Source organism: Brugia malayi (assembly GCF_000002995.4).
Source record: "Brugia malayi strain FR3 genome assembly, contig: Bm_v4_Chr4_scaffold_001, whole genome shotgun sequence".
Classification (NCBI taxonomy): domain Eukaryota; kingdom Metazoa; phylum Nematoda; class Chromadorea; order Rhabditida; family Onchocercidae; genus Brugia; species Brugia malayi.
The window spans coordinates 9,116,742-9,130,018 of NW_025062478.1; the positions used below are offsets into that span (position 1 = coordinate 9,116,742).

Sequence of the window (13,277 nt, forward strand, 5' to 3'; positions counted from 1 at the left end):
ACTTTGGACATCATTCTTAATTATATATTATCGGTTTTTAGCTTGTTGAATATTTTTATGTTTCGTCTTGCTATTTTACCTTTAGTACTTTCAAAAATCTAATGCAATTACTTTTACTTTTACAGGTGTGAAAAAAAAAATCATTGTAGTTATTGAATCGATTTTAGCTAGTTGATCAACAAACAATGTGTTGTTTACTTGTAGCTTTCACTCTTGCATCTCTCAGGCATCTAAATTCCATTCAATAGAAAGTAAAATTACATCAAAAAGTTATTGTCCTAGTACGGTTGAATTCAAGGAAAAAAAAATGATTTAATTGTTGTTATTTGTTTCATTTTTCACAATTCCATTTGATAAAGTTTTTCTCGAGAAATACGACATCGATTAATTCTCACCTTTTCCTCCTCTCCCATATTCTCTTCATTCCCTTTCAATTTCTCTGATAATTTCATTGCTTATAAACCTTTAATCATTTTGATATGAAATGCATAAATTTTTTGCTCATTTTATTTCTTTTTTTTTTTTTTTTTTAATTTACGATGACTTTTTCACTAGCAAAAAATGTGTTATCAGTAAAGCCTTATTGCAAACATTTACGCATCAAACTGTCTGCTTCTATTCGGTGCTATAATGAATAATGATAATGATAATGATACGTGATAATTTTTTATCACGTATATTATTGTAATGTTGCATTTAACTAAAAACACGAATAAGACGTAACTTCGTTCATTTAAGACGTAATTTCTAATTCATTTCAGTTATGTTTTATAATTTCTTATCATAGTTTAAAGTAATTTGAAAATTTTCATATTTGTTTTCAAAGTAAAATTGATATAACTTATGTACCATGTCGAATGATAGTTGTCATTGCAAATTAATTTATCAAATTATAATCATACAAGTAAATTGTGATAATTATCTTATATATATACGTAAGATAAGCTAATAAACTAAGTAAAAGCTCCAGTTTTAAACTTTGAACATTTGTTTAGAATTCTAGAAAGTCAAATATTGAATATTGCTCAATATTGACTATCAATAATTTATGAATGTATCGTGCTACTTTCTTTTCTTTTTTTCTTTTTGTAAATAAATGTTTGGTGTAGGTTTTTCTAAAATTTTTAAAACTTTTCATAAATCAATGTAAAAAGTGATCAAGAAAATGAAATAGACAAGATGTTCTGATCGTTACGATCATATCATTTCTTTCTTTCTATAATTATTTAATCCTTCCATCCATTTTTTCCTAATTTTGCTAATATAATTATTGTTATAATTTGTAGGCATTCTTACATGGCTATATTAATTAAGCAAGGATCAGTAAACAGAACAAAACTTTTCTTGCATTTAAGCACTCTACGTCGTGCGTCTGCGCCACTGACGTGACATGAGAAATGATATAAAAAACTGACGTGAGATCATGTGACGTGAATACAAGATGGTACATTAGGTGTTAAGCCCCTGAAATAGTTTACGTCATTGTATTCATCTGTTCGTAGTAGTTTAAAAATTAAAACATACATGAAAGCATTAAATTAATTTCTCTTAATGTAACTATTTTTCAAGTTTTGAAAAGTGAATTTGACGATTTTTGACTACCAAAAAAATATTCTTTTTGTATTTACATTTCGAAACATAAATTTACGATTCTAACTTCTGAAATTTTTACCCATCGTTTTCAATAAACTGCAGAAGTAATAATTAGCACAATTTTATTATCAGTTTTATTATCATACAATTTGATAATACTGAGACGATGTAAATTATTGCTATGAACTTTTTAATATGATTGTTAAATGAAATCAGATGATGTCACAATAAAATACTAGTTAATTAAGCAAATGACAAAATTACCTTTTGCCTATTTATCATTTTGATTTATAGTTGCCGTATTATCATCAAATACAAAGCAGTGTGGTTTTCAATTTCAAATGTATAAAACCAGCTTAGAATCACTTTGTAGTAATCAGTTTTTTTTTTTTTTTATCATAAAAAAGAAAAGCGAAATTAATAACAGTGAAAAGAAACAGAATGAATTTAAGTTTCTTTCATGACAAAACTTTTGTAAACGAACAATTTTTCATTTCAAGAAAAATGGAAAATTAAAAAGTGGAAAAATCCAAAGTTGTGAATTATATAAATAATGCATCAAGTTGCATTCAGTAACGTCCCTATTTATTTGCTACGTTATTTATTTATTTTTTTTTGATTAAATAAATCAATTTTAGAGTCGATATGAAGAAAAACATTATGTGACATTTCGATATGACATTCTCGTAAGTAATTCATTTTTTCCTCTTCCTTTCCTTAAAAAACTAAAAGATTAAAAATTTTTTTTGATATACATATTTTGTTTTCATTTTTGAGCTTGAAGTTTTAGCTTAAAAATGGTATTCAATTGAATAGAATAGCACTGCAACATTTTCAAAAGATTTAATTAATTAAATCAAAAGAAATCCGCTCGTTTGTCAATAAATCAATCTTTTCAATAAAACTGAATGTATTTCACACATAATCACTTCCCATTTTGCATTCGAGACTGCTCCCAATACCAATGTGAAATGATTAGCAAAAAAACATAAAATCGAATAACTTTTTAAAAACTCGAGAAAAGCACAACAATTAAAAATTATTGTATTTTACATTTAACAAAGTTTAAAGTGTAGCTAACAGGATAGTTTGAATCAAGGGACTCGGCAAAGTCAATCTGAACTAAAGTTAAATAAGACTCAAAGTTTGTTTATTTTATATTGGCGTAGTCTTTACAATTCAATAAGTAATAAGTCCATAAATATGATAGGCTAATGTTCCAAATTGATAACAAATGTTATTGCAAAAAATATTGATGGAAGTTCCAGAAATTTTCCACGAAATCCTATTAAAGTACATGAACAGATGGTTAAAATTATAACTTTTGGAATTATAACAAAAATACTTTAAACAGTTGGAAAGAAAACGATATTTTGAGAATGAATAAATAAACTAATTAATACCTTTATTATAAGTTAAACAACATTTTTATGACTTAGTTTCTCGTATATCTGACTTCTGCGATAGGCGGAAAAAACAATGTTTAATATGAAGAAACGATGTGTAATTGCTCAAATAAAACTCAATAACTCGAATTTTTAAAAACTAAAATTAAAAAAAAATTCCAATTTTAACTGAATAAATAAATTTGCAAATCATTTTTATCATTTAATCATCAGTCACTCTCCATAATTTTTCTCCGTATGAATTTTAAAATTAAATTTAATGCCTATTTAATTAATGATAGGAAATATTACCAGAAATGTCGAAAGAAAGAAACAATGTAAAAAGTTAAACAGGTCAGTCTGTAACTTAGCAATGTAATAATTTTAAAATTTGAGGTACATATTACGAAAAGAAAGTATTTACTGCAATTTAGTATTAAAATGAGAAATATTATATACAAAGTTGAATTTAGATATTAATTAACAAATGCAATTAGATTAAATTTTAATACTTCAAAAATTTGAAGAAGCGAAAGACATTTTAAGATGGTTTAATATATTGAAAGAGATACTGAAAAGTAGTGTAATGATGAGATCAAATTTCAGATTTATCAAATTATAAAAGACTCAGTGATTAAGTCAAGAATTCAAGCAGTGTAAGAGATTGTAGTAACTTTAAAACAAAAGAAAAAAAAAAAACATAAAGTTTATGATAGAGTAAATTGGATGGATGGGTGGTATACTGTGGAGGAATGAAGTTTTACGTTATTTGGCTTATCATCGGATTACTGACGATCGTTATATTATCAAATCTGTTCGTCGTCTATAATATTATCAAAACATTCATATTCAATCAAGTATGAATTGTTATTTATTTACTGTTAATTTGATTATATTAATTTAATAAATGAATAATTAATTAAGTAAAGCAAAAGTGATTAATCGAATAATCTGCCACTTTGTTTTTCTATTTTTATCTTTGAAAGAATTTTAAAAGAATTGAAAGAATGAAAGATCAAAAATGCTAATTGTGATAACAAATTGCAACAGAAATGATTGAATAATCGAATAATCGCATACGCTTCATTTATTTTTTTGTAAAATAATGAAAAAAATTATTATTTATCAAACTAATTAGTCTTACTTATGGTATTTAAGTAATGCTTGAATAGAATTTCATATTGTTTATTGTTAATAAATATTGATTTCACAGAGTAAAATCAAATTGGTAACAGTTTCAACGACAACTCAAAAGTACGTTAATAGTATTCGATCAGGAAGAATTTATGGTTTGTTTTTCAGATAAAAAAGAAATTAAACATTTTCTTAATTTTTTTTTTTAATTTAAAATAAACAAATATTTCATTTTTTCAAGAATTGATTTTTGTTTCTTGGAAAATATACAAATTATCAAACTTATATAATCACTCATAATATAATTGATTATATAAACTATACATGAACTACCGCTTTTTACGATCTATCATACTTCATCAGTTCTTACCATTTCATTTTCCTCAGTTATCGTTGACCACAATGAAACCTGAAATTCAGATCTTTTATTTTGAGTTCAAATTTCTTTATGCCATCTATTCATATTACCATTACGAATTCAGGTAGAGAATCAGAATCCAAAAATTGAATCAAACCGTGCAAGTTTGCTAAAAAATTTTGACTAACTACAAAAATTGATTTGTTCATTCCTAATGCTTTTATATTTTTAAATTTACAAATCTTGTCAAAATTTCATTTGATACAAAAATTTTTACAAACAATGCAATATCAAATATTATTATAATTGGGAATGATATCAGATGCAATTGTGGATTCGCCCACAACATTGAAACATCGACATCGATACAAATTTAATAAGAAACTTGGGAAGTATATAAGGATTAAGAAACCAGGACTGGAACAAACTAGCAAACAAAATTTGAGTTTAACAAATTCGACTATCGATCCGGCATCTAACTTCTACGTTACGGTGAGATATAGATGGTAGAGATATTTTCAGAGAATTGATTGATAAGAGGAAGAGAGAGAGATAAACTATGAGAGAGATGTGATATGTTGGTTTCATTTGATGAATTGGAAATTGTAATCTTAAATTTAATTTATACAATTTACAAGTTTATATTTTAAGCAATGAATTTTATGATTACTTACCAAAATTATTATTTATCGATATAAATTATTTCTGAAAATTTTGAAAGACTAATAAATAATCTACCAATATTTAAAAATATTTCAGAATCGAACAATAACTGATGCTAACAATATTGGTTTCTCATTCGTATCTGATACATCAAACATATTTACAAATGAAACTACAAAGAAGCCATTCATTTCAAGTATTTTTGATCTTCGTTCTTCTCATACTGCTATAACAACATCAAAAATATCAACAAAATCATCAACAACAGCAACAACAACAGCAACAACAACAACATCAACAACAACAGTATCAACAACAACAACATCAACAACAACAACAACAGCAACAACAACAACATCAGCAACAACAACAACATCAACAACAACAACAACAACAATACCACCTATTATTGCAGGTATAGTTATAATCATTATCTCTTCTGCTAGTATTAGAAATAAACAACTGTTTCCAATACTTCAGGAAGTACCATTCCACTAAGAAGGATTTCACCTCCTAACAGATTGCATCAACAGAAGCAACAACAATCTAAATTAACAGCGACAAAATCTCAATTTTCACCACTATCATCTACTCCATCATCGATATTTTCATTATCTCTGTTATCATCAACGTTCGAACCGTTATCTTCACTTCCTGTCAAATTACGATTACCGAACACGGAAAAGCATGTTGATTTATCAAAGAAAAGTAGAACTTTCATTGCTTGCATGTCGGATTTTGTTATTAAATACAGATAACTACGCATTGCCAAGTTACACCTTAATGTTCTCATCTTTTAAGGTCAAAAGTTTTTGGGAATATCAACGGAAATACAAGCAAAACTGCAAACCGAGGAATTGCAGCAACCTTCATCATCCACCAAAATTATTGCCCATCCTCGATTTACTGTTTTACAAACAACATTAAAACTGCACCAGGAACAAGCTCGTAGTCAGGACATATTGAATCATTTAAAATCGGTGGAATCTTTAGAATATACTACGAAAACATCACTAAAGTAAGATTTCGGATTTAAACAAGTAATCGGTAGTGAATTAATTTTTAAATAGATATTGAAGAGCTGAAGGACAAATCAATTCTAAAACATTTAACAACATATACTTCAGTCCATACATACTTCAAAAGTTAACAGTTGAAAAAATTTTTAATTTTAATAAAAACAAAACTTCTAAATATCTTCCACATGCACAATAATCTTTAAATGAAAATAATAGGTAACGTATGCACTGATAAATTCAAAACTAAAAGTGTATTGAAGATGATTTTAGGGTCACAGAATCAGATTTTACTTTAGTAACAGCTCTACTGGATATCGGAAGAGGTGACTGGTGGGAGTATCGTCGTCCACTGGAAAGTTATTATGGTTTCTTGCAAAATCTACTAAAGCTAAAAGTTAATTTAATCATTTTTGTTGATCAAAAAAGCATAAAACATGTTTACACTCAAAGGAAATTATATCATTTGGAGCATATCACTGAGGTAAGTGCTACATTCTTGATCAAATGAATTCTATTAAAAGATATGAATTTGAATTAAAAAAAAAAAAAATGATACTTTTATTATCATTTACACTCTCACTATTAGTTATGCATATCAAAACTTTTGATTAATATCATTTAACTAAATTATCGAACGCGGCATGTCAAACGATTAGCAAAAATATAAATTTGAAAATTAAAATTTGAAGGTAATTCCAATTACTTTGGCTGAACTTCCACTCTATCGATATATGAAAACGGCAATGCAAATAATATCAGATGAACGAAATGATAAACGTTGGGATCAGCAATGGGATCGTTCTATGAGTTCACATCCAGAAGCAAAAAGTGCTAAATATGATATATTGGTTAATTCCAAATCGTATTTCTTGTACAATGCCTCGGTAAATTTTTTAAAACCAATCGCAGAGTAAAATTTTAGCAAATTTAAAACTTCTAAAAATCAATTTTCTTATTCATCATACCTATGAAAGTTGTTTAAAACAATGAGTAAATCAAATTGGATACAATTGAATTTACTATTTAAATATTGCAAAATTCTAATAAATATTAAATTGCTAAAAATATTTTGCAAATTTACATTTTATAAAATAAAATGGAGAAAAAAAGAAAACAAAATCAAAAACATCAAGAATTGATTACTAAAAGATTATTGAAATTCTATTCAAAGTTCTAATTTCATTCTCAATTATTTTAGATAAATAATCCATTCAAAAGTGAATTTTTTGCATGGTTGGATGCAGGTTATGCGCATGGTAATCAATCTATATTTCCGCCATCGTTTTACTGGCATCCTACGTTGATACGTGGAAAAATTTCCCTCATTAAGGTAATCAATCATCTATCCGTCAATTTTCTCACTTTTTCAATCTTATAAATGCAAAATTTACATTCCGACCATCATTATTTGAATTAAATACTAGGCATTTTTTAAAAATATGTATAAGATGAACTGATTTTTTAAGCATTCAATTAATGAGTTCTTCGTTATTGCGATAAGGACGTTTATTAGTAATACAATATAAGAGGTTAATGAGATCTACCTGAAAAATGGATAATGTGAGTAAATCAATATTCGCAGATCTGAAGATAGTTCAAATTCAGAGACTCTATCGTCAAATGGATAAGGAATAAGAGAGGTACCTGTATTTCATCAGGTAATAACTATTATGGGGAAGAGAGTTTCTTAGGAACAAGGGAAATTCATATAACACTTGAACTCTTCGTAGAATCATGGAATAACGAATTGTCATTATATTTAACAAACATTCTATGGAATATATAATTTAGTTCAGGTGACACCGTGGTATGACAATATATCACGATATACGCTTGCTGATTTGTATCGCAAGAACTGGGCTGTAGTAAGTGGAGGTTTCCTTGGTGGTGATATCTATTCGCTAAGTCGTTTTCATCAACTATATCATCAAATGGTTGTCGACTTAATTAACCGGAAATACGTTGACGATGATCAGGTAGCTCTGTTTATTTTGAAGTTATTATAAAAAACGGTGCATTTATACGTCAAATTACGTTAAATTTGTTATTTGGTACGCTTAATTGCGTACGCTTAATATTTTAACAGTGTAAGCATTTTTGCATCTTTAATCGTAATGAACATCTAAGCAAATGTTAGACTTTTGTTCGGTCGATGTCACAAAATGTCATTTCAGACAACTCTCGTACTGATTATTCAGCAACATCCATCACTGTTCAATGTGGTACATGGAGATTGGTTCGATGCATTCTATTTATTTCCATAACTAAAATTAATGCTCATTATGTGAAGGACATTGTGTTTTAAGCTTTTTTTATTTGAAAAAAATTCAATGAGAAACTTAAGATATTGAGTATTAACAATTAAGCAAATCAGATATGTCAATAAAATTTCAAATAATTTTCAATTTCTCTATTAATCTTAGATCACATTTGTTGTTAGCACTGAAACACACTCTGGGACCTTATGTTTAATTTCTATTTTTGTTTCTTTGATATGACAGTTATAAACAAGAATGAAATATATTTCTCGAAGCATATTTTGTTCTTGCTTATGTCAAGCTAATTGTTAGAAAAACACTCGTCAATAGCAATGTTTGTAACATTATTAGGTAATCTTTCTTCTTCCTCTTTTGAAACTTCAATTTCACTTTTTTCTTACTATGAGAAATCAATTTTATTTTTTATTCAATTTTGCTGTTTTGTTGTGTACTAAATCACTGTCTTCATTTACTATAATTTGCTTATCATAACTGCCAATGAGAGACATTCTCTAAAAGTGAGATAGAACATACGGCTGAAAATCAGGAACAAAGTCAAATTTAAGAAAAATAATTGATCACTTCTCAAATATAGCGTCAGAACTAAATAGTGGAAAAGTAATAAATTTGTGCTTGAGAATTAAATTTCCATCCATCAAAAGGGAATAACAGTGAAACAGCAACTGATTTCACTCTCTGCTTTATACATCACAACATTTCACTGAAAAGATTCAAAACTGTGGCCTTTAATCAATCAACGATCTATTCATTTGCATTTAATATTTTACTGCCCTTTCTTTTTTGTCTTTTGCAATGCCAATTTCATTGTTATTTTTCAAAGTCATTTGAAATATGTATTATACTGCCAATTTTATAATCCTCATTAAACATGTTGTACAATTTTTTAATTTAGCTAAACAACTTCCTAATAAATGAATAATTCCTCAATTTTTTGTTCAATAAAATTTGCTTACATTATTTGCATGACGTTTCTTGTAGAACAACACGCTTTCCGAACAAAAAAATTTGTAGACATTTAAGCATAATTTCTTCACATAGCTAAACTGTGAAAGAATTGAACCCAATCTAACTGATTATAGACATTTTTGCTTCCCGAAAATGGGACAAAATGGATTTAACACGAAATGTTTGAGAAAATTGGATATCCTCACTGGTACCAATTCTATACTACTATCAAGAAAAAATTTAAAATTTCTGCTTTTTGTAACATATAGAATATGAAATAAGGTGTTAATAAAAATAGCTATTCAAAATTGATTACCTTCTATTCTGAAGTATATAACTGTAAGGAAACAAGACATAACTTTTTATATACCTGCACTGAACTGATAACAATAAAACTTTAAAAATCTGGGAACATCGAGAAAACATTGATAAAATGCAACCGTTTTCTATATGTCTAAATTTCATTTATTTTCTCATAGTTTACACAGATTCACTATTATCAGAAAATAAATTTGAGCAAACATGATACAAGGAAACAAAATTTAATTTAGTTTACTAACATCTTTCCAGATGAAACAAACGCGCAACATTAAGGACTTCATTCCGAATCACTCTCTGGTTCTGTCTTAACTCCAGAAGTATCTAAGTCGTCCTCTGTCTCACATTTAATTGCCGTCTGATCATCAGATAGCCAATCTTCTTTTGTATCATTTGCTTCATCCTAAATTTTATATTGCATAAAAATCCAAACAAAACATGGCGAAATATGTACCTTTATCAATGGAATTACAGCAACTGCAAAAAAATGTTTGAAATTGGATACCTTAACTGACTTTGATTCCATTAATTTCCTGTTAAAGCTTTCTGCAGAAGTATCATGCAATCGACGTTTCTTGCTTTTTTTATTTGCTGCTGATGCATTGTTTAGCTCTTTCTGTCGTTCGGCCACAGCATTAAATAGTTGTACAATACCTCTATAAGTAATTTTTCCAAAATCGTTACATCTGTTTCTAATAACGACAAACATGATGAATAGATTACTGCACTATCAATAACAGAATCTTAAATGTGATTATGTCCTAGCAATACATCCGGAAAATTCCGACATTAAAACAGACCCATATGATACTAAATACAATAAATTTAAAGACGATAAAGGAAAATCTATTGTTTATAGTTTTTTTTTTTTTTTTGCTTGAATGCTTTTACTAGTTACATGAGAATGTTGTCAACTGAATCAATAAACATAATACTTAATAATGCAAATGCCGTAGACATGGATGTATTAAACAATAATAAGTTAGAAACAACAATGAAAAATCAAGCGTATTAATAAAAATGACTTGAAAGAAAAATGAACTTTGTTGCAAGATGAACGAAATTGCGTTCCCGTTCCCGATCTTGTACTGGATCTGGCAATACCATACCCATTCGATCCCGTTTATGCTTCGCTGCATGTTCTGCTCGCAATTCACGTTTCGTACGTTTCAACTTTTTCTGTAAATTAAATTTAAAATCAACAGTTTATTCCTTAGCTTCTGCAAGCGCACTAAATAAGAGAGAATAAGAAAGAACAATAAGATTATCTTTGCTACAAATATCCTCTTGCTACAAAATTTTTTTTATACTGCTTTAAATTCTTAAATCTGATGAAGTGACATACTTTCTGCTGTTTTCCATCGTCAAAAACAACCGTGTTCTCGTTGCCCACTTTTTTTTGTGTTGTGGGAGATTCTGAAATACGGAAAATTGGTGCCGAAAAAAATGTCAGTATTAATAAAAAATGAAAAAAAAAAAAACCAGGAATTGAAATTTGGGAAGCAACTATAAAATAAATTTAAAAAAAAAGCATGCACAATTAATCAAACCATCATCATCATTATCTTCACATGAAGAAGAGAAACTTTCGCCGGAAGTGGAGCATACTTCTTTCACTTCTAACTGATCCATTAAACGTTAGCCACTTCACGGAGTAATCGTAAAACTCCCGCGATATCCCAATTGAGAACTTTTAATCGCCTAAATGCATATACATTAAACAACAAAGATAAGTGACTTATGAAAGAGACTACGCGGAATCAACTGATTACCCAAGAAACGACACGCAGTCACGAAACCTTACACGGAAGTTAACAGTGTGCCGCAGCGGGTCTCTGCTCACGTCAGTCCGTCATGAAAACTGTGATCTCACGCCATTTCAACAGTAAAGGAAAGGTTAAAGGTATGAGGAGGAAGGGAGAGTAACACGTGTTTGTGTGTTGTGAGTGCGAGTCTATTAGTATTTTCCGAAGTCTTACTGGATGATAACTTTGTTGAGTTTTTTGTCTTAATTAAGATGTTGTGTATTTAAGGTGGAGTGAAATTTTTCTTCTATTAAAACTGAATTACGTACCAGCAGGTTTGCTGTATATCGAAAATGAAACGTCCTTCAGAGTACTATTATTCATCGTGTAGTGGCGGATAAGTAATTCCGGATGACAGATTGCAATTTGAATGTTATGCTTCAATCGTTTTCCTCTTTTTACATTTTTTGAATTCTGAATTGAATCAAAATGTCCTAAATATTAAATTATCGAATTGTTAATTGCAGTTACTGGAATGAAAGAATAAAGCACAAGGTGTTGTTATGCATAATCGAATTGAGAATGTTAGAAGTAGCAGCGATGATAACGGTGATATTGTCAAACAAAGATCAACAGATATGACTTGTTTGGATGGCATTGATGCTAAAAAATATGCAGATTTTCTTAATCTCTTCAACAGTTTGAAGAAACGGAATACATCACCTGTGAATATCGATCATACGCGACATTTAGCATCTGTTCAACATGGGAGGTAACAGTTTGACTAAGTCAAAAAGTCTTCAATTTTTTAATCAATCTAGTAAATAAGAGTTAATTTGATAATTACTTATATTAGTAAGAGAGTCTTATTATATTATGGGAACATATTTTATAGAAGGGTAATTTGAGAGCTTTAATTCGATATAAGTTTGCATTTAGACTGATGTGATAAGCCTCAAAAATTTTTATTTCATTATTTCTGAAAATTTTTATATGTTTTCCATATTTTTTAAGTGACAGTCTAGTGGGTAGAGAAGTTGAAGAGAGGAATGAAGAAAAATTTGTTTATAAATAGTCTTCTCACTGTAAATGAAATCGTTGCAAGTTTCTTTCTCACATTTTTGTGGAATTTTGGGATTTAATTGGCTTGTTTGTTTGGTGAATATTGTAAGTAAATTGTCATCAGCAAATAAGTGCCATTATTTTAAAGGCTAATAAGCAACCATTATTATTTACATTCGACTCTTTGTTTCTTTCTTTTTCAAAATAATTAACCAATAATAAATAGTCAGCGCAGAATTTATCTGATAAATTTATAAGAATGCATTACCGCACTTTCTTTTCTAGATAAGTCTTTTCTTTAGGGTATGAGAGTCGATTTTTTTTTTCTGTAACCCATATAACTCCCTTTTTTCTTCATTAAAAACTGTTGGTGAAAGTTTTGATGAATTTTTTTAGTACAGAAGGCATCCACTGTTTTAGAGTTCTCAGAATTGAAATGCATCATAAAATATGCCGTCATTCATAAAGAACTTGAGTAAGCTTTTCTTAAGGTACGTCCTGTTTTTTAAAACTTTTCTAATTTCCCTTTTTCCTTTCCAGTCTTCTAGTTTGGCATTTTTTTTGATAAATATGATTCAGTTAATTACAGATCAAGGTACAGAAATGTGTCTGCAGTAGATGATTCTCTTCCAAGTACATCGTCCCAACAATCAAGTGCTACCAGTCAGAATTCAAATCACGAACATGTTCTCGAAAGTTATCAATTATCTAGGAAATCACAGCCCAGTACTCTGTCTGATATAGACCTCACAACGGTATGCACTTTTTCGGTAGAA

The 13,277-nt window shown here is 28.6% G+C and overlaps 3 protein-coding genes across 3 annotated transcripts in view; 2 read left to right on the forward strand and 1 right to left on the reverse strand.

Annotated features, from left to right (window-relative positions):
• Nucleotides 1-3,730: 3,730 nt before the first annotated feature.
• Bm5728 (uncharacterized protein) lies at nt 3,731-8,416 on the forward strand (the record flags this gene model as incomplete). Its single annotated transcript, XM_001898325.2, has 11 exons — nt 3,731-3,835; nt 4,192-4,267; nt 4,793-4,962; nt 5,230-5,548; nt 5,614-5,841; nt 5,935-6,151; nt 6,423-6,633; nt 6,842-7,036; nt 7,351-7,482; nt 7,949-8,128; nt 8,327-8,416. 11 exons carry the CDS (start codon nt 3,731-3,733, stop codon nt 8,414-8,416), a joined length of 1,923 nt encoding a protein of 640 aa, XP_001898360.2.
• Nucleotides 8,417-9,974: 1,558 nt separating this feature from the next.
• Nucleotides 9,975-11,326, reverse strand: Bm10503 (CGI-115 protein, putative; the record flags this gene model as incomplete). The annotated part of the gene is made up of 5 exons (XM_001898324.2): nt 9,975-10,097; nt 10,200-10,350; nt 10,737-10,873; nt 11,040-11,110; nt 11,245-11,326. The coding sequence occupies 5 exons, from the start codon at nt 11,324-11,326 to the stop codon at nt 9,975-9,977; spliced, it is 564 nt and encodes a 187-aa protein (XP_001898359.1).
• Nucleotides 11,327-12,002: 676 nt separating this feature from the next.
• Nucleotides 12,003-13,277, forward strand: part of Bm10502 (Uncharacterized protein) — a gene marked incomplete at both ends in the record, with an annotated part of 34,303 nt that continues 33,028 nt past the window's right edge. Inside the window, 2 exons of the mRNA XM_043082205.1 lie at nt 12,003-12,211; nt 13,091-13,256. Of these exons, the coding sequence (XP_042938139.1) occupies nt 12,003-12,211; nt 13,091-13,256 (375 nt within the window). The remainder of the gene's footprint in view (nt 12,212-13,090; nt 13,257-13,277) is intronic.